This window comes from Epinephelus fuscoguttatus, linkage group LG6 (genome assembly GCF_011397635.1).
Source record: "Epinephelus fuscoguttatus linkage group LG6, E.fuscoguttatus.final_Chr_v1".
In the NCBI taxonomy this organism is placed as follows: Eukaryota; Metazoa; Chordata; class Actinopteri; order Perciformes; family Serranidae; genus Epinephelus; species Epinephelus fuscoguttatus.
Genome location: NC_064757.1, coordinates 18123688 through 18151646, shown reverse-complemented (window position 1 = coordinate 18151646; position 27959 = coordinate 18123688). Strand labels below are relative to the sequence as shown.

Sequence of the window (27959 nt, the reverse complement as noted above, 5' to 3'; positions counted from 1 at the left end):
TTCCCACTGCTGTAAGCAAATCTGATTTTATCACAAAGCATAAATGTTTATTTAATTGGCAAATTTCATAACAAAAGCTGAGTTTCCGTGTTGAACGAATCAGCTTAATTTCTTTCAAATTAATGCAAAACACAGTAAATACACACACGATAGACAACCTGTTTGACACTTCCATTACATATACAGTTTGAGTTATAACATTAAACACCATATTTACAAAGCTCACTTCTAAGTAAAACATCAAGAACTCTCTGGTTGTGCATCTTCAAAGCATCAGTTGAACAAAAGTCAAGGGTTGGAAAAGTTCTTCTCTCGTTCTTTTGCTCTTTTTAACAGTAGAGTGGTTAAAAGGCAACAAGGTCATTGTCCTCCAGAGGATCTCGCTGTCTCTGTCTCACGTGGTCAGTCATATATATATAGATATACTCACACAGTCACACAAACACACAGTCACAGATAGGTACTTATCATTGCTCAGTGGGGGAGCCCTGCTCACATCCAAACACCCTTTAAAAGATTACTGTAAGTCACAACATAAAGCCCTCTGCCTTACAGCTGGTATATGATCTGTATGCATTTTGTACCCACTCTAAAAAAAAAGGCACCCTGTATTCTATTGAAACACGGTTTTGGCATAAATGCACATGAAAAGAATGAGGCAGATGAAAGGTAAAACATTCAATTCTGTGTAAGAAAAACAACAAAAGTATTTGTGCTGCACTGCGGCCAGCACTTGAGACACCGTCACTGTGAAGAGATAAATAAAAATCTGAGATAAAAGATCCAGTAAGTCCATGTAGGAATCCATAAAAAAAGGTGCTTTAAGTCTTTAGTTGTACAGCTGCACGATGATCAGAGGAGGTTTTCCAGGTAAAGATTCAGTTGTTGCAGACATCAGCTAAAAAGCTAAAAGAAGAGTGTGAGGAGTGGTGGAGAAAGAGTAGTGGCCTAAAATATAGTAACTTATCTATTTAATGGCATTTTGCTTAGATAGTAGGGCTGGGCAATATGAAGACAATCAATTATCACAATATTTTAGACCAAATACCTCAACAAAATATTGATTTTTGATAAATAGCTACCAGTACTGTGGATACAATGACTAAGTGGGTAAAGGTAAATAATAAAACAGCTGTAAGAGTGGATATGTTCAGAAAATTATATCACTTTACTGTAATGCAGCCATTTACGATATTACGATATTCAAAAGCTAAGACGATATCTAGTCTCATATCATGATACTAATATATCAATATATTGCCCAGCTCTACAACATAGCCATACTTATTTTGCTTCAAACTACCATATGTCTATATAATCATTTAAATATTATTATGGCTTGTTGTGACTTTGTTTAAAAAATACAGGCGTTTTGCATCAAATAATCATAACAGCTAACACACCTATTCCACTGGCTGTTTTATATTACATGTTCATTTCTGGCTTAATATTGCTGTTTAATTCTCAGATGCATTGGCATTTATTTTCACCATTTCCCTTTGACCTGAGCTTATCTAATCCATCTTGTTTCATTTTCTGTTCTCATTTCAGGGACAATACAATTTATTTTCCTAATTTCCTCCTGGCCTGTGTGTATCTAATGCATTGTGTTCTGTTTTCAGACAAATTCAGTCGCTTTTATTTCTACTACATAATAAATAATAGACTGGTAGGTAGATTTTAAAGGTTGCTCTGTTTTTTTCTGTTTCCAGATAAACAATTGAGTTATTGTAAAGCTCCATTTGATCACTTTGGCTGATAAGGCAAGTTGTGTCTTTAAAAGGAAAGTGCATTGACTCAACGGCCCCAAGGCATACTTACACATACACGCGCACACACATACACAACTATCACAAAAATACTCACCCCGTTTATAATAAAATACCTTCTCTTCACTTGAAATCGGTAAACATCTTTGCCATTGTTAATAAATTAAAAGGTTCAGCAGTTCACATTCATCAGCTGGTTGTGTGTGTTTGTGTATCTGTGTGCAAGAGTGTTCTGGGTAGTTAAGTTGTATAGTTCACATTGGTCATTGGAGTCCCGTTGCTATTTTGAGTAGCTCCAGGTCTTTGCGTGTTTGAGCTGCGGGTGGCGTACAGCCGTATGCCTCCAAACCCAGAGGCAAGTACCGCTCCTGCAGCCCCAGGAACTCATCCCCCTGCCCGGATTGTAGCGAGACCCACGGAGGGGCTGAAGAACCACCCTGGAACCCCCAAAGCGCCAGACTCTCTGCGTTGAGAGGTAGTAATAACAGTGCGTGAGAAAGAGAGACTTTGAAAGACAGACAAAGAAGGGGAAATTTTTCAGCATGACACTAACCTTTACTGTGCAGATCAGCAGCTTTGGCCAAACCAAAGGAGACCAGATATGGTGCTACGCCAACCAGGCCTTCTAGTTGACCTCGTGTTGCCATGAGCACTATTGACCTGTTAAGGCAACAAACACATCTGTAAATTAAGCAAGAATGTGCACAATCCTGCCACACTGGGCTGCTGTATATTTATACTAAACAGGAAAGTTTGTCTCAGATTTTGATTCCACTATATGTCCATGTCAGATATGCAAATTCAGTGGTGCAACCAGTGTTACTTTCCCTGGCTCACCTTTTTGGTATCCCAGTTTTTAGGTACTGTTCCATCTTGGCGTCCATCTTGGCAAATGTGGTTTTCTTAGTGACCTTTCCAGAGCAGGCATCCACTGAGACCAGGAAGTACCCAGGCTTAAGGAAAGGCATAGTCACCTCATTCACCTGGCAGGTAATAGGAAAAAAACAGATTAAATAAACTCTGATTTACAAGATGAAGTCACACAGATAATGTAATGTGTACTTGAGGTTTGGCATACTCACAGTGATAAAGGAGCTGTTATCTCCTCTCAGCTGCTCTTTTGTGCTGAGAGACTTGACTTGTGTCTGGAGGTAGGACGTCCATGGCTCACTGGAAAACACAAGCTGAGACAGAGACACATTTGTCAGCACTGGTGGCTTGTGACAGAAGTCATCTTAAGTGTGGCAACACATACCTTTTTAGCACCACAGCCTTTGCAGGATTGTGTATTGAGGGTCGGCATAGGCACTGCTGCTGAAGGTTTCTTTGAGTATTTGGGGTAAGCTTTGGCTGTGCAGTTACAAGTCTGTTTGGAGGACGTCGTGGCCATGACTTTCACTCTTTCGCAGCCTTTTACCGAACAGTAGCTGTGACCATCGCGACCATGGCGTGCCCGAAGGTAGAGCCACAACAAGCTAGGTGTGACAGGAGAAGAGTTTAAATAGTTACTTTCAGGATTCAGGGGAGACTCAGAGAGATAAAAAAGGATGAAAGATAGACACGCGTCAGACTGCTAAGCCATTGATGTCAGACGGCTGACCTTCACAGGTCAGTGCAAGTCAGGAGGATTAAAAAACAAGTCAAACTCTCAAAGGTTAACACACTCCTATTTTTTCAGCATGCTGCATTTAAGAGGATTGAATTTTGTGCTCTCACCCAACAGTTTTGTCAAAAAAGTACTTCCTGTCCATGGGTTTTTTCTCCAGCTCTGCGAGGGATGACAAAGTGCCGTAGTCTGTGGGGTCATCAAAGGTGTTGCTTTGCCTATCGTTGATGTCCGCCATGATCTGGAATGTGGTGTCTGATGGGTAACAGAGTCCCACCAGCACCCAGTCATCTCTGAGTGGGAGAAAAAGGAGGAGAGAGATGTTAGATTACACAGGGCTTCCCCCAAGACAGTTTAAAAAACAGAAAAAATGTTTGGACACACGTATTCTCTGAAATAAATGTGATGATGAACACATTACACAAAAACTGCTGAAATACACGTTAATGCAGCAATGCTGTTGTCATCCCATGGCTTTCTCGGAGAGAAACATATAGTTTTCCTTTAAAATCTGCAATACATTACAGAAATCCCATTATCTGCAGCATGCATGGCGACTTGAACACACACACACACACACACACACACACACACACACACACACACACACACACACACACACACAGAGTTGACTCTTGTTACTCACTTGTCAAAGTTGATGAGAGAGAGGACAACCTCTCTGGGTGCAGGTCCGCTCCAATGCAGAGTGTAGCTCTTGCTCATCATCAAGATGGGCTGATACTGCTGAGACAGCGCCCCCTGGCTGTTAATCCCTCTCAATACCAGAGGAGCAGAGGGGTATTCATCTCTGCTGATGGATAAACTAAGGCTGGGGGCTCCCTGGGTCTGGATGTACACCTTAAGAGGAAACGTTTTTTGGTGTTTGTTATTTTTTTTATTAACTGACTGATATTTATTTATTTCAGACACGTAAAACAAACAAATGAAAAGACACAAAGATGAACAAAACAAAATAATAACTGAAATGGATGATAATCTATACACTAACCTCAATGAATACAGTTTCAATAGACAACAAATATGAAATCTTACATGTTTGTAAAGGAGTAGGAGGAAGTATACACTTATTAAGCCAGTAGGAAGAGTGCACATTTTACATTAGAAGAACAGTGTGACAAAAATGAGGTGAAGACTCTGACATGTTGTACCTGAGAGTAGCGGCCGCTGCAGATCACTCCACTCCACTGGGACATGTTCACACAGCCAGGATGTTGAATCAGAAAATTATCTGCTCTGCCGACATAGGTGTCCGTGTAGCCTGTTACTGACCCATCCACATCATGAAAGATGGAGTTTTTGTCACCGTCCAGGTCGTTCTCTTCAAACCACTGCCCCGGGCGACCAAAGAACGATCGCAGCTCCACCTGAGGATGTTATTTGCAAAGAGCATTGTGAATACCACCATATATATATTTGATGACTAGGTCTTAGCTTAGGGTATTTTGCTTTGCTTTAAGTGTCACTTCTGGTACCTCGGACAAATGTTTGTTTTGGGAGCACGCTCTCAAAGCAGCTGTTATTCACTCACTAATTCTTTTTCATCAGCATAATGTAGCTATGAATTCAATAGTGATAATTTTTGTCTCTAAGGAAAACAGAGAAGTATGAGCCTGGTATTTTATTTAAATGCCTTACAAACAAAAGATTTTAGAAGCACTGCAGGAGGACAAGGCCTAACTCTCTGACATCTGGCTTTTTACAGAAGATCTTATTTTTTTAGAAGGCCCCTCTTACATCCGTAATTTCATTCATGTCTTGACTGTATCTTTTCTAGATGGTTTGCCAGGAAGAAATCTGATTGCAGCTACCAGTATATGTTTTTTTATGGGTGTTGGAGAGCAGCACTTGGAAACTGTAGAAATTGTGTTGCTATACTCCTCCTGACATAACAGTTTAAAATCAATTTTATGAACTAAAGATGCACAAAGAAATTAAGAGGAGAGAGGGTTTTTAAGTGACACACTGAAGTAAAGGCAGTGCACTACACTACTTCACCACAAGATGGCAGCAGTGATTTACAATGGTTTTTCCACAGCTCTGACTCAGAAAGGGGTTCCCCTTGCCTCTGTCTCATCCATGCTTCAAATAAAATAACTTCCAGCTCTATGACTGTGATCTGAGCTGTGATCAAATCAGTATGAGGGGATTTTTATAAGGGTGATGAACTAACGGGAGAACACTACAGTCAGACCCAGTGTAACAACTAAGGCATTCCTAACAGCAGTGAATCTGCAGAACAGGAAAAACAGCAAAGTAAGCAGCACACATAAAGAGGAAGGAAAACAGGATGGAAAAAGAGCTGACCAAAATACAATGTTTGCAAACAGGAGCAAAAGAGTCACATGGGAGTATTAAGCCTAAAATGACACATGACCCCAGGTGATGTGGTCAAACAAGAGAAGCTGGGAGTGAAACTTGCATCTGTAGTGTTAGTCATTGGCTGTTATGAGCTATTAGAACCTTATTAAAAGTGGATGACAACTGAAACATGTAAGGGATAATGAACAATGAGCAAGTGATTATTGCAAAATGAACTCTAACAGGGTGATGTAAGACCCAGAGGAGAAGCATCCCCCTGAAGCTGTTAATTTTGCAATAATAATCTTGCTTATTACACAGCAACTTGCTAAATAAGTCCTAATTAAGACATACAATATCTATTTAAATTATGTTATTGATTTAAAAACTCAATGGTCTGTCATTTAGAGCAGCAATCTGCTAATCAGAGATAACTGATCATAGGATGCCACAACTGATTAATCAGAATCGAGAGCCACAATATGCTGTAATACTGTAAATATAATGTATGTAAGTGAATGGTTGGATTGCTTTATACAGACAGCTCTATGTTAACTCCCCAGTCTAAGTGTTGCGCTGCACGTTAATTTGTTTATGCAATGCTAATATTAAAACAGTAACTGTATAGTGTGCTCTGATGTCAAAAATAGATGTTTACTCACAGTGGAGTGGAAGTTGAGCTGGGAGAGGTTGTTTCGTGGAGTGAGCTGCCAGGTGTTCTTCAGGTTGAATCCCACTGCACTGGTATAACGCTCTGGTGTGGGGATGAATCCACGAAATGTACTCTGTGTAAGCCGCACCGGACCATCATAGATCTGGAAACCTCGGATTGGGAATGTCCTACAGTGAAGAGGAATGGGAAATAATCTGTGGTCAGGCAAATCAATTGACAGCAGTAAATAAAAGGGAGACTGATGAAGTAAACAGAGTAAGGGGCCATCATTCAAATACATGACCAGAGGTTTTAGTCATGGACTGGCAAAACCATAACTTTAAAAGGGGAGGAACATGTTAGTAAAAACTCCAAAACATTTCAGTAAGGCCATGAGCTCACTGGGGAGCAGGACATCAACTGCCTCAGACGTGACATGCTCCATAAGTCTTGGGCATATGAGCCTTGAGTCAGTTTTACAATTCCACAAGTTCCCCCTAAAATGACAACTATGTGAACATCAGCAGTAAAGACACTATGGTCAATATAAAACAGTGGTAAATTTTATTTTAACATTTTTATAAAGAAAAATGTATATATGTAAGAAAAACAGACCACACAGTCTCAGTAAAGAGAATCATAGTTGAAAATGATCATCTTTTCCAGAACAAATAGTGTCACACTAGTAATAATTACATACATATGGAAAAAGTTGGGTTGGTTAAGTTAATAAGGCTGATGGTCTTGGATAATAATTACATGTGCACCCCGTGTTGGTAAGACAAAGGTACCATTTTCCCCATCACTCCGTTTTTTAGTTTTAACTTGCCCTCAGACAATGATCTAAATCTTAAGTAATTGCTATTAATGAAAGCTTATAAACTTTAATTAAAGGATCAGATTTTTCCTTAATATTAGTGGAACTATCTTCTCTCAGCAAGAAAAAAAGAAGAGTGTCAGCAGCTCTGTAGTTAACCACGATGACGACAGACAAACGTACTGAGCCAGATGTCACAGTGCGGTCAGAAAGCCTGTAAACTGACTGTAAAGTTGTACACAGTGGTCACAAACTGACATAAACCCAGTTTTTTGAGACTAAAAAAGGGCAGCTATTTGCCAGTCTCTTGTTTATGTTGCTCTCCTCTTGTATAACAGTCTGTGTAATGAGAGAGAAAGACAGAAAAGAATTTAAGGAGACCCAAAGGGATATAAAGTTCAAAACTCTGGTCTTGTTAGGACTGTCCACTTAGACCAACATGGCATTATAGCATGGAGAGACTCTTTAAACGTCCTCATAATGGAAGTCCTATCTAAAGCATTGTCAGTGAGGCACAAGTAGTGTGACCCACTTTTGGTCTTGTCAGACATCTTTTGGTTTACCTGTCAATTAGAGCACTATATCATGATATATATTTCCTTCCAAAGACGATTACAAACTTGAAATGATAGAAAGAATAGAAAAAAAGGGAAGGAAACAGTGACATATAACTGATATAACAGGAAGAGCTGTCATGAAGCCTCTCCTTGCTCATAGCATATCAAATGCTACAATGAGTAATCCCTTTCTATGAAACCACGTTAAGTGTTGCCACCACAGTTTTTCCCAAACTGCCTAAAATATCACTTGAGGGAAGTCAGTCAAAACAGAACTTCTTTTCACAAGTCCACCTTCTGCTCCAAGCAGCTGTCCATCTGTCCAACTACCTGATTGCCTTGCTGGCTCTCTCTTCCGTGTTTGTTTTTCCCAGCATATTTTTCTTTGCCAACTCCTTCAATGCCATCCCCTGCAATTCCTGACAAAACTCAGCTTGATTTGGATTCCCCTCCAATTCCTCACATATAGCTTTCCTTCCTTCTCCTCTCAACAGCTTATCCCTCCCTCTGTTTGCTCCCCCTCACCTGTTTCTGGGCAGTGTCCTCATCTTTGCATCAGCCCCTCCTAAGCCCCAGTATTTATTCTGTCCTCCGTTTGTCCCTCTGTTCCGGCTTTCACCCACAAACAGAGACTGTGTCACTTCCTGGCTGGAGCCTTCATCCTTAGGGTAGCTGCCATCACTGGTGAGCATGAAGGAGATAAAGGCATATAGAAATTAAAAATGTATGTCATACACATATGTAAAAATTTGATGACTTAACAATGGAATATAGTGCAGGAAAAATGTTTGTACTTTTTTTTATTCAAGGATGAAATCAGAGGAGAAAAAGGAGCATGCTGTTGTATTAATCAGGACAGAAATGCTTGTGACAATAAATCTAAGCTGTCTGTTCTTTGCTCAGTATCTATTAATCACACAGGGTTTTTGGAAAGCAGCAAATACGGCTGAATAAACCCATGACACTGCTTGGACCAGAATGATTTAGAAGTGCACACCTGGCAAAGGACAATCCCACTCCATTGTCTGCGAATCTGTTTGGAGAAAGATAAAGGAAGTACGTTTTAGTCTTACAAAATGTCTGTTACTGAAACACCATGAGTCAGATTAGGTTTAAGTGATGACATCATCTTTTCATCTTTTCTTTTTTTATCAGGGACAACCTCGGTTCTCTTGATTGCTGCACATTAATCACATCACAGTGTATGAGTCCTCTCACCCAGAGTCCTTGATGATGATGTCACCTCCGCGTATCCACGCTCCTAAGTCGTTATTCTTGTAGGAGATCAAAGTGTCAATGACCGCCGCCACCCGTGGACGGCTAGGGTCAGCATTCTCGTGTGGTCGGAATCTGAAAAACACACATGTGCATTTCTATTATTATCCTTGTGACTGTACATTGACCACATTCTTTACCTCTCAAGCTTTCACCCTTACCACAATGTCAAACCTATTTTTTCACCTACTTTTTCTCAACATGTGGTCCTCATGAAGGCCGATGCACAAGACAACACACACACGCACAAGATAGATTTAACCAATTAAAGTTTTGGAGGGTTCAGAGAAAGTAATGGTCCTTACAATCATAACATCATCATAATATGAATCTGTGCAGACATAATTTATAACTATACTAAAAGTCTAAAGCCCTTCTGTTGAACTCTAGAGACTGCAGGCGTCAACGCTCATTGCCTCCTACGATGCACGCTACGTGTGGTATTGCAGAAGAGGATATGGTGTTATTGAGTACAAAAGGGTTTATCCCCCTTGGGTGCATGAATGTGCTTGGAAAGTGTATGGCCGTTGTCCCATTAGATTAAGAAATAACTTGTGTAGAAACTGAAAAGGAGGTCTGTAGTCTTCAAAAATGGACAGGGCTCATCCTGTTTTTTTCAGCCTCATGGTGGTTAGTTAACTCAGATCAAAGCTCTCCTTTAACATCAGCATTTACATTTTAAATACAATAACTAGCCACAAATTTGATGACAATCTGACTGTTTTAAAATACCTTGTCACAGACAAAAGTTTGGTCAAGGAGAAATATTTACCTGAATGTGGCGAGAGACGAAAAGGTCAGAGGATTACATAAATCAGAGGGAATCATTCTTTCGTAACTCTCTCTCATGAAAGATTTATACTTAGCGCACATTTTAACATTTAAAATCCTCCCCCTCATACCTCTGCACACATGCATACACTCACACACAAGCACAGAGCGTGGCCAGCAGTCTCGGTGGACACGCAAGAGTTTTTCCGTCTAGTTGAGGGCTGTATTTGGGTAGGGAGAGTGGAAACTCTATCTGTGAAGCCTTGTTTTCTCTGTCAACACAAACCTGACAGACCTTCCACTAAAATGCAGCAACAGAGTGTAAGGCCATCTATCTATCCCAGTCAATGGTCATATCCTAGGAGATATACAGCGGGGGGCTATAAATAACTTAATTCACAAACATTTATTGACAGTGGCATTAAACAAACACATTAGTAAACCAGAAATACCATAATATTTACATAGTGAAACTGTGCACCGTGATGCATATGATCACCCGCTATAGACCCTGTAATAGTGCACAGTTGTAGACTTTGTGCAAACACGTGTACAGTATATAGTGCAGCATAGTGCACTCGTCAGTTTTAAGTCACACTCCATTTACATACACTAACTACTCGAAATGTACAAAATAATAAAAAAAATCTTGAGATATATATTATAAATGACAGATTTTATACTTCCTCAAAATGTAAAATGCTACTGCACACGCACACGCGTGCACACACACACACACAAATACCTGGCACTGTTATCCAGACACAGGTATTCCCGGGGGTCACCTGCGCTGGCATTGGTGGTCTTCACTCCTTTATCAATGAACAACCCTGCCTGGGAAGATGAAAAGTATGATTACAGTATAGATGTTATAAGTTCTCTAAAACCATAGTTAGAGATCCAAGATGGGTCACAGATCTATTTCTGCTGGACTGACATAAACAAGACTACTAGTATATTTTACAGTGTGGGACCTGAGGCAATAATAAACGTACTAAATTTAAATCCCGGGCCAACAGAGTTATAAAGTCCGTGCTGTACAGGGTGCTGTGGAAAGTAAGAAAGGTGGTGAACGGAATCCATGTGAATAATTTATAATGTGTTTGAGCACATAATGTATATTTACATCACATATGGATTAGTTTTGTATGTTTAGAGAATGAATTGTAAAATAAATGAAGGAAAAAACGTTGTGTGTCTGTGTATATATGGAAACCTTTGCTCTGTGTTGGCCCTAGGCAAGGTATAAGCGAGGTAAAGTCTTAAACCTCTGGGCTCCTTCCTCTATACGAGAGGCTGGACAGGCTGAACAAAGAACTTACAGTTCACCTGCCCGACTTGTGTCATTACACAACAGAGCACTATTGTAGAGTCCACTTGTGTGTATGCATGTGTGCATGTCCGTGTCTCTTTTTTGCAGGACCCAGGTGAATAAGCAGAAAAATATGCGCAAAGTTTTTTTTTTTGTTTTTTTCACAACTTATAAATACTGTGTTTCTCTTGTCTCTATAAAACAGAGGCAGGCAGAGACAACACTGACAGGATTTAGCACAGCCTGGTACACTGGTCTTGATATGGGTGAGAAAGCACACCCTGACTAGAAGCTACACCCATAATAATAATAAAAAAAGCTTAAAGATAAGCTACAGTGATGATACCTTAAAGTTGGAGTGTACGCGGTTGTTGTAAAAAATCCCCAGGGGAGTGAGCTCTGCCTTGGTCTCCGGTACCAGCCCATGAGAGTCCCCGGTGGAAGAGCTGTGGAACACAAACCATATGCCAGCATCCTGGAACAGGAAGGAAGCGAGGAGAGATGAGATGATAAATCAGGTTCATGGTACAACCAGGCAACAGCAGGAATTTCATTATCTGGGCTCATACACATAACATCCTGGGTGGAGCGCTGAAGTAGCATACAAAACCAATATGCAGAACTGGAGGCGGGATGTCATACTTCATGTGGGTCAAGCCCCACAGAAAGCATAAACCAGCTGGAGGAGTTTATACTAGCTCAATACTTGATTAAAGTTCACGGTTCAACAGATATAGATGGACAACCTAAATATCACGAGCATACCCCCTACCAATATTTAGTACACAGCCCTCCCCAGTGGACCTCCACGCTGTTTGTGCCAAAATGAAAAAGAGACGTGGTGAGGGATCCTTGTCTTCAATTTCTCCCGTCTCACTATTGTTATTGCACCCCTCTATCAGACACCAAAGCCTGTTAAATCCTATTTTATTGATGGATCAATTTGTTATGAGCTTGAAAATCTTCCGTTTTTATTGTGTAAAGTTCAGGAACACCAAAGCCAGTGCAGCTTAAACTCATATCAATCAGATGTTCTTCTAGTTAGTCATTCAATTTTTTTTATTAATCACTTGTGGAAGTTGTTTTCTTACATAACTCTGATGTTATTACCTGAGAACCAGCAGCTGCATTGCTGATGAGATTGTTGTTGGGATTGGCGATCCAGAAAGTTGAAACAGCCCTGGAAAACATCCCACCATGCAAACACACACACAGAGACAAAGACAGAACATGCAGAAAAACACATTTAAAAAGGGAGTACCTTGGCATTACAGAGACTATGACTAATAAGCAGAAGACAGAGATCAAAGAATCCTGTGATCTTTCAAAATACCCTCAATAATCCACCTCTCCAACATAAACCCTGGACAAGAACAGCTCTGCCAACACACACACTGCAACTACTGGAAACAGGCCTTGTTGCTACTCTCACAGAGGCACTTTTCTTGTTCTTGCTACAACAGAAAAACATCCAGTGGAGAGTAGAGGTTGTTATTGCATGGATAAAACCCCCCTGCTGATATCTCTTGCACACACTTTTACTTACTACAATACCTTTTTCACATGGACTTGGACCTTCTGTCTTCTCTCAGAGTCTCTGCACTATCACCCTGTTACCCCACACAGACATTTGACTGAGAGTCAAAAACGTTTATGTCAGTGTGGGAGATTAAAAAGTCATTCGAGTTGAATTGGCCCTGCTCTTCAGTACTTTCAAAGATAAGGACGTCGCTCAGTGTCTACTATATTTCCCTCCCTGAATATCAAGCTGCTTTACAATCAAGCTGTTGGTTTATTCACAGATCTCAGGGCTTGGCAAGTGCTTTTTGCAGTGTCCCTACGATTATCTGTTATTACAATTATCCTCAGTTTTATGCTCAACAAGACCCCAGGGTCTCTGAATTGCAGCTGTTGCTCGTGGATGGTTCTGGCATTTTATATCAGGATACTAAGAAATTATGTCTGGGGCGTCGGTGGCTTAGTGATAGAGCAGACGCCCAATGTACAAGGCTGTTGCCGCAGTGGCCCGGGTTCGACTCCAGCCTGTGGCCCTTTGCTGCATGTCACTCCCTCTCGCTCTCTCCCCCCTTCACACTCATCTGTCCTATCAATTAAAGGCTTAAAAATTCCTGAAAAATATCTTAACAAACAAACAAAAAAAAAAGAAATTATGTTTTTTTCCATCAGTGCTAAAATGGAAATGTGCCTCTTTGTGTACAGGACGAGGGTTCAGAAAGTCTACACTACCTGTATCAATATGCAAATAGGATAAAACTCCAAAAATTAAGTGAATGTGTTGATGGGGCTCCTACACATTTTCCATTTCTAAATTCTAAATAAACACAATTTTCAAGACTCAAATTTCCAGACATCTTGGTAGATTTTTCAGACCATATCTGACATCTGCATACAAACAGCCAGCTCTTGGAAATCTTCCATTTACCCAGTGTGGCTGCACAGTCCACACACACATTAGCATAAAGTTGGATGACCTTCCACTGTTACACATTTCTGTGCAGACTGCAGAGAGGAAGTAAATGAACCAATGCAACCTATAGTTGTACTATTTTCCATTGACATATTGAATAAATAATAATAATAAATAATATCATACAACCCTAATTCGGTTGTGGATGTCAGGATTTTGTACAAATATTAGGCACTTGGGGCAGAGCTGTTTGCAGGCTGTGACGCACAAGCGTGGAGCAGCTCTGCGTAGGAAGGGGCATCCTGTCGTATGCCATACTTCTTGCCTTGCTTTCGATGACATCAAACTCGCTCCAGCCCACACTCTTTGCTCTATTTTCTCGAAATTCTTCATTTTATTTGTAAGAAAACAGAATGGGGCAATATTCTGGAAGCACAAATATTTTTCCATACTCTTTTTTCTTTTTTTTCCATACTTATCCAGACCAGGAAATTACCAAAATTAAATTCCATAATTTCCCACACTGTGTAGGAACCTTGTATTGATGTTTTTGAGATGATCATTTTAAACCATTTCATAGCAGTTATGGGTCTGTGGAAGATGTTAAAAACTGTCAAGACTGCTAAATTCAGTCTGATGGGTGGTGTGTGAAAGTATATACAGCGTACAAACTGACAAAATAACTGATAGTTACACCCACACTTTGATAACACTAATAATACAACTATATTGTATTGTAAAGTAAGAAAGTATAAGTATTATCCTTATCCTAAATTCTTAATTTGCAGTGGTGCATCCTCTTTAGGTTGGTGCAGAAATTCACGCTGTACTCTCCAACTAGAGACACTCCAATTAATATTCCAATCTTACTTGCACTCGGTGCTGGGCGAGGGAGTATAGCCCTTGTAGACTTTGTCCTTGATGCTGGTGCAGAGGGTCTCATTGCGGTCAGTGGGCAGCAGAGTCCCGGGTCGAGTCAACAGGCCAAGGTTGTGGAAGAAAGTGTTGCGCTGCTCGATCCCATCCTCAAGGAAGAAGCAGTGACCCAAGGTGTCATAGCCTACGGTGTTCTTCACCTGGGTCAAAGAGAGAAGACCATCAGACTCATATAAATGAGAGAGAACAAAATGAGGATTTTAAGAGTGGAGCTCTTGACAGGAGAGGAAAATAAAGTACTATATCCCATTTATGGCAAGCTTTCACTTTCCAAGGAAGAGGTGGTTTACACTTAATGGAAATATGCAGAAAAAATCCTGGTAAACACTACACGACATTTAGTTAGTCCATCTTGGAATCATCAGCAACCCACAAGAAAATACAGTACATTCCAACACCGATGTGCCTGCCTCCTTAAAAACTTAAAATGACTGAAATAATTTCCTACTAGGACCATTTTTTTAATTTAACCCAACTGAAGCTATGGAAAGAATGATGGTGTCAAGAGAGCTGTCGAAGAAGACAATATTTACATGGTCATTGTGCCAGAGGGGAAACAGGAAAAAACAGCAGTCAAACAATGTTATCCATTACTTTGTAGGTTCCATTTCCCCAATGCAGATAGGAAGAGCTTTTCATTCTATGGCCTCAAGGACAGACCCCCGTTTGACGTCAAGAGAGAGCATAACACACACATACAGCTGACAGACATGTCATATGAACTCGATTAGCCAGCAAGGATATAAAAACATGTACGTTTTATCCAAAGACAGGGACTACTTGTAAACTACTGTACCTCTTTCCAGGGACAGATTATTCTAACAGAGGAAACTATGGGATAAGAGAGTTTCATGAGAGATTAAGAAAAAGAAGGACAAGGAGAGGAAGAAAAAGAGAGGAGGAAACAAGCCATTACAGTAATCCAGCAATGGAGGCTGTAAGTGATGAGTATTCAACAGCAAATATCACATGGTACTTATTAGTGAGAGCTGTCTTACACGTCCTCCAAACATACTGATGATTTCATGTGTCTACAGCTGTCTTTTCTTTGTTCTCACATACATGATACACCTACTCATCACACACTTCACTAACCAGCAAACCGTTGGTCGCGTGGATGGTGAGACAGCGGGAGAAGGAGTGGTGTATGGAGAGTCCATCCACATAGGTGGGCTCCCAGTAGCCTCCCCTCTGGTCCACATCCCCACACATGTGGAAGTGGAGGGGGTAACGGCTATGCTGGGCCTGCTGGCCCATGTTTTTTAGCTCCACATGGGACAGATGCACTGATGAGAAGTTACCGAAGATCTGTCGGTGTGGGAGAAAGAAAACAACAAAAAAAGAAGGGGTGATTTTAAAATCGATCAAGCAAGAACAATCAACTATTATACACAGCTAAAGTAAATTACACCAGCCTTGTAGAGGGTAACAGAAGGTTCATATTATGCCACAAAAGTAGGCTAACCGTCTACCCACTCCGGTCCAATTAAAGGTTTAACTCTACAGTACCATTCTCTGTGTTTGTCTATGATCCCACTGGGATATGAACCATAGCTCTGTTGGCACCATGCTCCAGTGAGTCAAACTGTACTAAAACCACGGATATTCCTCTTGATGAATAGGAGATGGAAGTTATAGAAGCACAAATTAAAAGTGTAACACACAAAGGGATGCATAAATGCAAAACACAAACGGACTGGGCAGCAAATACAGTTAAACATGAATCAATAAATAATCCAAATGTGCTGTACAATACTCTCTAGGAGGTCTTTTTGTGGGTATGGCATAATCCACACAGTCTGGTTCCAGTTAAGGAGGTATTGGCCAATCCTTCCAGCTAACTGTAACTCGCACACACACACACACACACACACACACACTAACACACACACACACACACACACACAACATACTTTCTAGCTCCGTCTCTCTTCTCTCTCCCTTTCTGAATGACACACACACACACACACACACACACACACACACACACACAGGCTTAGATAACGAATTAATCTTTTTTTACAGTATACACACTGCACATGATGCCTCAAGACATAAATACTTAACGTATAAATATCCATACAAAGACACGCATGGGTCCTTGCATGCATACAGTATATACATACATATTCACACTATGTCCAGATGGCAGTTTCATGAAAAATGGTTTGAGAAAATATGCAGTGGTGAGTGCTGTGTGTGTGATGGCTCTGTTGTTGAGGTTTGCTAGTTTGGGGGTGGCGAGGTCAATCATTTTAGAGGCAGATTGTGTAATACAGTATAAGGGAATGTTTTTGTTGGAGACAGTAAATGTAGCAAAAAAAAATGGTGGAAAGAAAAAAGAAGGAGTGTTTATTTTGTTTAGCACAAGGGGGGTCACTTACATAGAGCTTAAGGAATGTTGTTGTGTATTAGCCACCAAAGTGCATAAAATTGGACCATCGTTACAGTGAACTCATTGCCTATGTAGAGACCAGTCACTCAGGGAGGATATAAAGCTTTAGTTATGGCCATGTTTGACCCTAAGCTGTCTTATGTCTTCAGTGTTTTTGTTGGATTTATACAATGCGTATCTTTTACATGAAAATAAAAAAGCTTAACATGTAGAGCCTGTGCTGTAAACTAACACTTATACAAGACATACCTTGATGTGGCCTCCATAGGTGTCGTGGCTGTAGAACTGGCACAGATTGTCCCCGTAGCATGAGTTTTCCATTTCTCCGTAGATGAGAATGTTTCTGGAGAGCAGAGCCACTTCAGCACGCATGTCCACCCCATCTATGATCTCGCCAACATGGTTGTACTGAGGTTTCCCTGGGTAGGACAGACAGGGAGATTCTTGGTCATACACTGCAACAAGTTGACCATTTTAAGGAAACATCTGGTGTACAATTGGACAAAACCTATAAAAGGTGCAGGTCATTGCTTCATTTGACTGTCAATCCATCTCATATAAAGAAAGCAGTGAGGAACACTGGAGGAATGTCACTTGATTTTGCTAAATAACATAACCCTATTTGGCTTCAAATTCTTGTGGAACATTTCTCAGGTGGCACAAGACATACTCGAAGTGAAACGTTAGGCTAAATATAAAATGTTGAAACAAATAGGAAGTGGCATTTAAACTTAACTCAGGTATTTTATTTCTGGCAATGGTGGGCTTCTTACTGCTAACCACAGGAAGTATGCCTAGCAGCACACACTCAAACACACAAACAAGTACCCACGCCCCAAAATCAACCAACCAAAGTTATAGACATGTAAAGCAAATGTAATCAAATACATATGAAACAAAAAAATGATCAGCTCTTCAACGATACAGAAAGGACCCGTGCCCACAGGGTGCAGCTGCCAACGATAATGCACAGCAGTCCTCCAGCTGCTCAGCCCTTCCTCATGGCAGCAACACAGAAACTAGGTGCACACACACACTTACACACCCCTCTCTTCAGGAAGGGAGTTGCCATTTGTTGGTAACAGTGGACTGAGATTAGGAAACATGTCTGTGAGAGAGATGGACAAGAAGTAACTAAGAGATTGTGAGGGAACAAAATTAGAGGAGCAGAAAAAGGTAGAAGGATGTGGAGCAGAGGCAATATATCTGAATCCACACAATTATTGCGATCATTATAAGACAAGGTTACTATGAAAATATAAGCTGGCAATCTCTTTTCAGCCTCCTCCAATAACCTTACATCACCGTAACAGCTGGACAGGAAATTAGATCTCTCTGGACCTCATGATTAGCAGCACATCTGCCAATTAAATTTATTGACTATAATGAAAAGTGTAAGATCTTTTACATCCATGCCTAGGAGTCTTTCTGATATTAAATATGACTGCACTGTACTTCCCCTATCTGTTCCTTCCTTCTTCTTTCGCTCCTTCAACACATTTTACAGGAACTGTAAAGCTCAACACGACACCTGCTGAGTAAAACTGAAGTCAGACTACAACACACATGAAAGGAATGGGCCCTCAGGAGACAAACACTGACACAGACAAAGCCAGTTTTTTAGTTTGCAGCCAGGGCAACCAGATCTATTCTCTCAATGCGCGCACGCACACACACGCGCGCGCACACACACACCACTGGCCTTTCTCACCTTGTATCCTGACCTGCCTGCTGCTGCAGTGAGAGCAGGGCAACAAGGTAAACTCTTCAGCCTGGTGCATGGAGTAGTCTGTGCTGGCGACTACAATCTGATCTCCGGGTTGCCAGGTCTGCTGCACCTCATCCTGCAGGTTCAGCACTACCTGGTCCACGGCATCCACCTGGAAGCCTGAGATGGGGAAGCCTGGGGGGGGACGATAGAGCATTTCATTTAACAGAAACACGAAGTACAAAAAACTAAAATACTATAGAACAAAATTCATATTCATATTTATTATGTTCAGGCATAAAGGATCTTACAAAAGCTCTCTTAGAGTGAGAGCAAAAACAAATCTCCTTATATGGACTTAAATTTCCATAATAACTATAGCAAATTAATATGACACTCAGATTAGTCCATCTGTTCTTCATACCCATAAAATCCATAAAATGGGGAAGAAAAACATGAGGATAACAGAAAACAAATTATACTAAATAAATAGCAATTTGTGTGTTTTTCTACAGTACTGCATAGTGAAGTAATATATTTACACTGAATAGCAATTTAGATCCTGATTTCTAAATAGCGTAATAACCACTGAGATATTGTGAAGCCAAGAAATTAAATGTCTGTGTACAGCTGCTATTAATATTGTCTCCTTGCGGATAATATCCACCTAAACAATTATGCAAAAAGCTGTTAGATAACCCGGGGAAAAATCATTGTACACTTTATGTTCCACAGTAAAATTGATTCACTGTCAAAACGTATTTTACAAGGTGTGGGCACGCACGGCCACAATAAATAAAGACAGCCGGTGTGCTGATGCCTCACCCAAACCAAACACACACAAAATGCGTACACATTTACAACTGCCTTTAGACCTAGTATTTGTCATAACGGCATAGTCACAAAACCACTGTCACACACTCAGGCACAAGAATGTCTTTCATGTTCAGGTGATTGATCTGTAAGGCAGTTGGCATGTGGTAAACCTCATTCCTGAGCCTGTCACCTTCCTCCAAACCCTTCACCACCTCAAGGCTAGAGAAGCCTGTCCATTTCACCTGAACAGCTTGCTACTGGGGCTTGAAACTACAGACACATGGCATCAAACTCAGATGACCTACACAAAATGACAGAAGGCACGAACTAAGATTAAATAGCCAATCACTTTCTAAGTTCTAATTGCCGTCACCGCTGAATCATCGACGTTCACACTGGTTTTGAAAGTGATACATTGTAAGCCGTTTCTCACCATTCTTCCACTCGCTGTAGGCGGTGACTGAGAAGCCCACTCCATCCACAGTGGTGAAGTTTCGTCTTGCAAGAGCTCTGCCTCCTGTGTCGTGGTTTTCATGTTCCCTAACGTCCTCTGAGCATGACGCGTTACCACCACCTACAACCGAGACCAAAGCCCACGCCTGTCTGGAGGGATCAGAGGGATGAGGAGAAAAGTGGGAGAGAGACAGAGAGGAGAGGGAATTATTTCCAGACATTCAAGTACATAGACTAGTTTCACACATCTGTATCAAAGAACAACAAAAATGCTATCAAGAAGAAAATAACTCGGTCCATTATTTGTGACAGACAACACTAACCACCATGTTAGGCCACTGAGAGGTGATGGTAGCTGCAGAAGCCCGAGGCAGCACCAGAATTTTGATGTAATGTCTTACAGATGCAACAGTTACTCAGATAAAGGGTGTGACCTGGACTGCATAATAAACTTTCTCTTTGTCTCAGTGTGTGTGCGAGCGTGTGAGGCGTCAGGATGAGGATGTGTTGATCACACTGACAAAACTCTTTCACTGAAACAGACAATAAGTAACAGACACTGGGACACTTACTGCAAAAGAGATTAAACTAGAAGGTAGTTTAATGCCCTGAAGGCAGAGTAAATGTCAGCAATGAGCCTGAAGCAGGATATAGGAGGAGGCGTCTGAATATTAGAGTGAATGTCAGTAATAATAAAAAGACAATGAGAGGCAGAAAACTAAAGGAAGGAAATCAGAGCGGTCAGGGCATTATTAAAATGAGGACAGGGGATATCAGGAAGGGTGTTTATATGACTCAGAGGAATATTGGGCGTACCTGTCATGTCGCAAACTGCATTCAAATCCAACTTTTTACTTTAGCCCCTAATCCTCCCTTCTCACTCCATTGCACACTGTCTTATAGAGCAGGAATGTCGAGAAAATTATTTTTAAATGGGATTACATTGATTAAATAAGATGGAGAGACTGAAATCATTTGAGATGAGGAGCTTGAGGGTGTGGATGGCGAAAGGGATTGGGCGTGCTTTTGTGGGCGTATGACCTAAAGCCAGACAGTGTGCTGAGAGCTGCAGCCTTGGATGTCTCATATGTCATGTCCTCAGCTTTTTAAGAATGACCTCTTGCTTTTTTATTGTCCAGCATTAGATAAATCATGAGTCCAAACAATCTTAATGCCTCCTTAATATTCATGGACATAATAATATTTTAAAACCATTATCCTAAACTATGGCATGACATTTTAACACCTTATCAGTACACCGTCCTGACTAATATGACCTTCTCGTATCAGTCAACCATTCAGTAGTCTATGTAATCATATCTGAGTAGGCAGTTGTACATTATGATAGACAAGAGGAAAGTAATCTGAGCACAAGTCTCATTTCCACTGAGGCGCTGCTTGGCCCGTTCCACATACAATAAACAATCCAAAATTCACCTTGCCCCTGTGTTAATATCTGTCTCTGTTCATAATAATTGCTCCTACTGGCACAATCACAACATAAACACATCTTCTTGGAGATGAAGGAGCCCCTGTGTTATGTCACTGCACACCCCACTGATACACAAACAGGATCCATCTGGGGATCCACTCCGTTCTGTCATTACAGCCCCAGTGTGTGGCTTTCTGTGTTCAGAGAGAGTGGTTGTTTCCTTTCGCCACATCCTTGGTTTGATGTTCATCAGCGTTTTAACAACCTCATTGTTTGACGGGAAATAGCAAATGCGTAGAGGCAAGAGGTAAATTCACTACAGATCAGCGTGAGCGTGTGTTTAAGTGCTCTCCTGAGAGGCAAAGATTAAAGACAGAGGGGTCAATAGGCACGAGGCAGGAGCCAAAGCATGCATGTACGTGTGGAAGGAAGAATGGTTGACGCCCCTGAGATCAACCTATATAAATTCAAAAGGTATTTGGGTAATGTGCCAGTCTGTGTTTGTAAGTTGGACATTGCAAGGGGTTAAAGAGGTCCATGAAACATGCCCTTGGGCACCCCTGTATGCGTGGTGTTACAGCACTGTCGCAAAATAACACAAAACTGAGAAAAAAAACTCACCAAATTGTTCCAAAGTATGTTCCAGCTACTTGCCCTGCCGTTTGTCTCCAACACACCATAACAGGTCATAAACTGATCTACACTTCATCATTACACTAATTCCTATAGGTCATACACCTCTGCCACCCAACTCTTTCAGCCTAAAATCGCTCAGCCAAACATTATGTGACTTTAACGAGACATTAAACTGCACGCTGTCTCATAAATGTGTGCTATGTGTTTCCTCCTACCACAAGCAAATCCACAGAAAGCTAAGATTTAAAAATCCGCACTCCAATAAATGGTGACAGGATTAGAAGTGTTAGTGCACACCGTTAACTTATTGGTACACACACACACACACACACACACACACACACACAGAAACACCTCTGAACATTCGCAGGGCTCCATCATCTGATCCATTTAAACCACTGTGCTGTGGATTTTAAGGGGATTTGTTTGAAGACTTGGCAACCACCCCCATAGGCGAAATGTGACACTGGAGAATCTGGCGTAGCACTTGGCTTTTCAGTCAACCAAGGACCAAACCAGGCTGAGCTACAAATAACTCAGAGTGAAATGCTGCACTTAGACTTTCTGTTGAAAGAAGCTTGCATGTGCATACATGTGTTTGAGTGGCGGTAACAGAAGATCTAATGTCATGTTAAGATAAAATCCAATTCTCTCACTTTATGGCCTTAAAGAAAGCATGAGCCCACGTGGACAGGATGACATTCAAACCTCCAGTATCTGTCCTTTTGTAACTGGCATTAAAATCTCCTGAATCAACACTTTTTGCACAAATCCTGGAAACTCTCTGACCCATTATCCTGTACATGCTTCCTTTTCTGGCAGGGCATGATAAAGCGGAAATTCAGGGGAAACTGAAAAGGAATAACTAGGAACAATTCAGGGGAACATCTCAAATGAAAAGAAAGGTACATAAAAGAGGAAATTTTCCAGTGAGAATGGACATGGAACAAAGTGCTGGTATCGTCAGTCCAAGTAAGTGAGGGGTCTTGCTTCAAGGCTCGATCAAAAGCACATTAGCCGTCTTTATCGGCCTCAGGAGACCAAGAATAAACAAAACACTCCCAAGGACTTGCATAGACAACAAACCATGGAGAAACCAACACAAACTCTCCAAGAGTTGGCACATTCTGACTGCAGCACAGCTGGGACACAAACCCACTCACGCATATTTTTATACAGTTCGACAACAGACACACTCGCCAGGGCAACGTAAACAATCCATGTGTATCTTTTCATTATTTGATATGAAAAATATATCATTTATAAGTTTGTGCAACATTTCACATATTCATACATTGGTACTATTTACCTGTATTTGAGATCATAGACAAAGCTGCTGCCGAGTTTCTCTTCAATGGCCTTCTTAGTTTCATCCAAAAGACTTTTGACAGCTGAGTCTCCCACAGCCAGCGTGACAATGCGGCCCACCGGCAGGTTCCGCAGCAGCTGAGTGAGCCGCCGACTGTCATTACGTGATTCATGTGTATCGTAGCGTTCAGAGAATAGCACAGCAGCTGTGTCCTGGTCCACCACGCGCAAGTTGATGCCTCTGCTGAAGTTACGCTGGAAGGCATAACCCCCTGTGGCCAGACCGGAGGCCGGGACACTTCGGGTCAGCAGAGACCAGGAAACTCTCTCAGTGCCGTGTAGCTCCAGAGTCCCACCACTATTGACAGCTATGAACTTGCGGCCTATGCCAGGCACTTCAGGGACTGTCTTGTCATCAGAGCGCCCCACAAGGGCAATGGTGGCATGAGAACGGTAGCGACATTTGGGAGCACCGATGTGAAGGGCTCCACCATCTTCTATAAGGATGTGATGTGTTCTCAAGGTTATGTTTTTGGAGCCATCAGAGTTGTCTGCAAAAACTACTCGACCTGCGAAGAGGCAGTGAAAAACACAAGTTAGTCTGTGGTGTATGTTACATCCACGCATCCTTTTTATTTAATAAATGCAAATCCATCAGTGTTACATCTCAAAATGCGACTTAGCAAATCATGCACCTTGATGCACTCACCTCCTGACTGGATGGTTAGTGTTTGGAAGGTAGCAGAAGATTCTAATCTCAACAAATGTCCTCTCCTGACAATCACAGCCTTCTCTGGTTGGTGACCTGGGTTCCAGCTACTAAGGGATAGGTCGTGGTCTGGACAGTTCTCTGCAAACATAACCCATCAGTTACAAATTACAGTGAAGAAGCCACTGGGTAAATAAAGAGATACGTCTTTAAAAAACATAAACATCTGAATCAGTTTGTTGTCATACTGACCATCTAACACATCTCCACTTGTGAGACTAAGGACGAGGATAAGGGTGACGAAGAAAGCCCCAATTGACACTCCAAAACAGATAAATGTGTTCTTTCTTTGCTGGAGGCTCTGAGCACGCTCTCTCCGCTGGTTCTCCTCTGAAAGGTTGAAAGTGGCTCGCCGCTCTGGCGGGGGGCCGTGAGGTTTTATCGGTGGAGGCGGTGGGGCTTTGGCAGGTGGTGGCGAGCGGACTGGAGCCACCCGCCCGGGGACATAACCTGGAGACCGCTGGTGGTTGCCGTGGGGCGGAGCCACAAAGACCGGGAAGCGGCTGGGGCCATCACTCGTCGGCATGGTATACGTGTCTGCTGCCTGAGAGGAGAAAATGAGAATGTGGATTCACTGAGAATGTTGGGGCACTCGGTCAAGACTAGGGATGTTTCTAACAACTAACTTCCCCAACGTACGAACAGAAGATTAAACTTAGTCTAGTCGACTACGCTAAAAGCCAGGCAACACTCAAAAAACAGTAAAAATTAAGCAAAATTTTAAACTTTAAGGTTAAATATTGTCCAAAAAAATATTGTGTATACTACAAGGGCCATTTCAAATTGTTAATCACATTTCTTAATGACCAAATTGTATTCTAAATGCAGCTAAAATGTGTGGCACTTTGCACTGTGCATTATGAACAGTGCATACTATCCTACAAAACAACTCACTGAATAAAAATTAACAAATACCGAGTACTGAAAACAGTGTTCTATAGGCAAAATCAATCTTGAGGAAACATGCCTGATTATTTCAACAGCATTTTCGTTGGGTACCTCGCAATCGCCTAGGCATCAGAATATGTATTAACACATAATTTAGATATATATATATTAATAAAATAATAAGAATTTTAATAATAGGTTTAACCAGATATATCTCCCTGGTTAAGACTGACTACAAATAGATTGAAATTGATCATAGCAAACAGATTCTTTTCGTACTAAAGTCACTGGTTTGTTGTCAGCAAAATTACTTTAATAATGCACAGTTTAAAGCAAAAATGGTAAGCACTGCCATAAGACAGAGGTCAGTAAAATATAAAGATCATGATTTCCTCCATTTTCCCTGTTACAGGCTTTTTTTGGGGGGAGTTTATTTTTATCAGAAGCAAGGGTCGAAAGGACAGAGGGTGTGGTATAACGTGCAGATTGTAAAGGCCCCCAGACAAATTTGTGATCCGTGATATTGGACTAAATAAATAAAAGTTAGTTGACTTGAAGTGCTAAGGGATGAGACACAAAGGAGTGAATAAAAGAAGAGGTCAGACAGAAGAGGTCAAGAAAAAGGGAGAGGAGCACATAAAATGAGAGTAAAAACAGTAGGAGGTGAAGACAGAACAAGGGCTGATTCTTGGGACACGGGCAATAACCCTTAGAGCATCTCATTCACAGACCTCCAGGTAAAGAACCTGGGTGTGGGTCTTAAAAACACCATTAATCTATTAGCCTACTCAAAAACAGTCATCGTATCCTTTGGCTGATTTGGCTCAGACAGAGTGACATTGGCTGCTCTTGTCCACAGCAATGAAGGAGGTTGTGAATAATGGATCGCAACATTCCTCAGACTATGTTAACACAGCCAAAACAGATGGCACCAATTACAGTAGGGAAGAAGCAGAGTGCGCCAGCTTGAGTCTGCACTCACTTTATTTCATGCAACTGGAGGAGGCAGTACAAAGTGATCTGAAGGCACTGACACATGCACACACACACACACACACACACACACACACATAGAAAGGTCATACGGACACACCTGCACACACAAACATCCAGGGGTAAAGGAAATGACACTGCAGAAAAAAGGGCTTCAATAGCATTTTTCTTTAACACAAACACCCTGTAGCACTGTAATGACATTACAGCCTGCTACTATAGATCTTTAAACACAAAAGTCAGCTAGTTCGAGCTCTCATATGTCAGATTCTGGCCACATGGCTTGATGAACGACCCAGTCTTTTTAAGTGGTTGTTAAAAGGGCAAAACCGCAACAACTTCCCAAAACACTCTCCTTTAAACCAAAGACACCCTGAAAGTGATGACTGTCAAGCTTGAAATCCTCCCAGTGTGTATCCGCGCATCACACACACACTCCCGTGCCAACCCACACACACACAACCGTCCATTGTCTTGCCAAGCCAATTAGTCATCATTTTAGCCCAGAGCACAACAAACCTCTTCAACTCATAAACAAAGCAATGTACAATCAAGGGCTGCTTAACAAGGGCTCAGTCAGTTACGTAGGCCACCACGATATAAGCTAGGCCCATCAGCAGCTGTTTCACCCACTTCAACCTGAATCATCCCATTACAGTGTCTGCCTCATTCCTCACAGGACTTACATTGATAATTCTCTATCTAAACTGGAATGTCATCAAGAAAGGCATGCCGATTACACTGTTCATGTTCTCACGGTCAGTGCCCTGCATCAGACGGACTCAGTGGGAGCCCTGTGATGGGAAGATCCCCCAGGCATCAGTCTTTATAACCCTATCTCAGGCTATGTTTTTATTCACATTCCTGACCATAAAAAGGGCCCGGCTGCTCCTGCTCCCCTGCCACTAACTGACCTGTCAAAGCAGATAGAGTTGTGTACTTACCCACCTTGGGGCTGTTCAACTTGCAGAACAGACACTCATCACAAGGCTGCCCTGCTTCTCATGATCCTCATGGATGTCCTTAATAACCAGGAACTCACTCATTGCCTCCCTCGCTCTCATATTTTCCTGATTTGAGAGCTACTGAATATCAAACAGATGTGGGGGGAAACACTGGAGCTGAAGCGGGACAGACCATCACACATTCCTCAGCTGTAAAGTCATCCTGTACTTTGGGGATAGATATTGGCAGTGTAACAAACATTAAGCCACGTGTTACCTATATTAACCCAAATCTGTAAGCCAGAGCAGCGCTGACACATCTCTCACTACTGGACTACTACTCCTACAGTAAGTGCTGTGGATGAACTGGCTCGCACTGATTGATATCAGGGTTAAATAAGGTGTGTTAAAGGAGAGGATTTTACTACTTGTGTTGATTTATGGGCTTGTTTTGGCCGGAGTGACTCCCTCCATACATCACCTGTCTTCAAAGAAAAGACACTAACCTTATGATACTGTATTTTTAAAGGGCTGCAGGCGCTGGGTAGTCTATTAATGACATGTCGCCACAAAAGAGGAACCTAAACTACAACATATGGCAAAAGTTTCGGAGTAACGTAGGGTTGAAACAGAAATAATACAACAGTTTTCATTACAGTGGTTTAACAGTCTTTGACAGGTTAGGTTACGCTAAGGTAGTTTAACACTGGGACACGTAACGTTAGCAACCCACTACTTACAACTTTTAAACGTTAGCTCGGACACACAAAAATGACTCATATTTGTCACATTATACTCTCTTAGTAACAACAAAGAGAAGTCTCTCACAAAGAAAAACAAGCCTCGGCTCCAAAGTTTGACCCGGTGAGTCCTCCACCACCCCCACACACTGACAGACACACACAGACACAATGTAAACGGTCGGACGGACGGTGAGCTCGTTACCGTTGGTGAGACTATCCTGCTCCTCTCCCGCTCTGTCCATTCGCTCTCTGCCGAGCCTTTAAAAAAACGCGGACCTGGTGCTGGCGAGACGAATGAATTGCTTCTCACCCTTTGCAGTTTTGTTTTCCGTGTCCCTTTTTATATAGTTTTTCTTCACATGGTGTTTTTTTTGCTGATGGGCTGTCGTCCGTCCGTCGGTCAGCCCACTGTCCCACCGAGAGGAAAGCAGG

General features: G+C 41.6%; 1 protein-coding gene across 3 annotated transcripts; it reads right to left on the bottom strand.

Annotated features, from left to right (window-relative positions):
• Nucleotides 1-872: 872 nt before the first annotated feature.
• On the bottom strand, nt 873-27959 carry cemip2 (cell migration inducing hyaluronidase 2). Of its 3 annotated transcripts, none has more exons than XM_049577941.1 (24): nt 27730-27958; nt 24152-24503; nt 23900-24040; nt 23192-23759; nt 19795-19964; nt 18549-18740; nt 17087-17256; nt 15538-15750; nt 14377-14582; nt 12189-12258; nt 11425-11553; nt 10512-10600; nt 8939-9070; nt 8718-8753; nt 8246-8401; nt 6357-6534; nt 4545-4760; nt 4022-4233; nt 3486-3668; nt 3025-3244; nt 2852-2953; nt 2607-2752; nt 2323-2429; nt 873-2232 (listed from the first exon to the last, which is right to left on the bottom strand). In XM_049577941.1, the coding sequence occupies exons 2-24, from the start codon at nt 24483-24485 to the stop codon at nt 2033-2035; spliced, it is 4170 nt and encodes a 1389-aa protein (XP_049433898.1). In that variant the 5' UTR covers nt 24486-24503; nt 27730-27958; the 3' UTR covers nt 873-2032. The 3 variants fall into 3 exon arrangements, with proteins under 3 accessions (XP_049433898.1, XP_049433899.1, XP_049433900.1); XM_049577942.1 differs by having other exon boundaries at nt 27838-27945; XM_049577943.1 differs by lacking the exon at nt 873-2232 and having other exon boundaries at nt 2318-2429; nt 27730-27959.

Bases quoted from the DNA above. Each gene is read 5' to 3' on its own strand.
- cemip2 (XM_049577941.1), bottom strand. From the start codon at position 24,485: ATGCCGACGAGTGATGGCCCCAGCCGCTTCCCGGTCTTTGTGGCTCCG. The intron at 8,754-8,938 runs GTGAGAGGACTC...TTCTCCAAACAG, and splicing joins ATCATCATCAAGGACTCTGG to ATTCGCAGACAATGGAGTGG. The intron at 4,761-6,356 runs GTGAGTAAACAT...TAACATCCTCAG, and splicing joins AGCTCAACTTCCACTCCACT to GTGGAGCTGCGATCGTTCTT.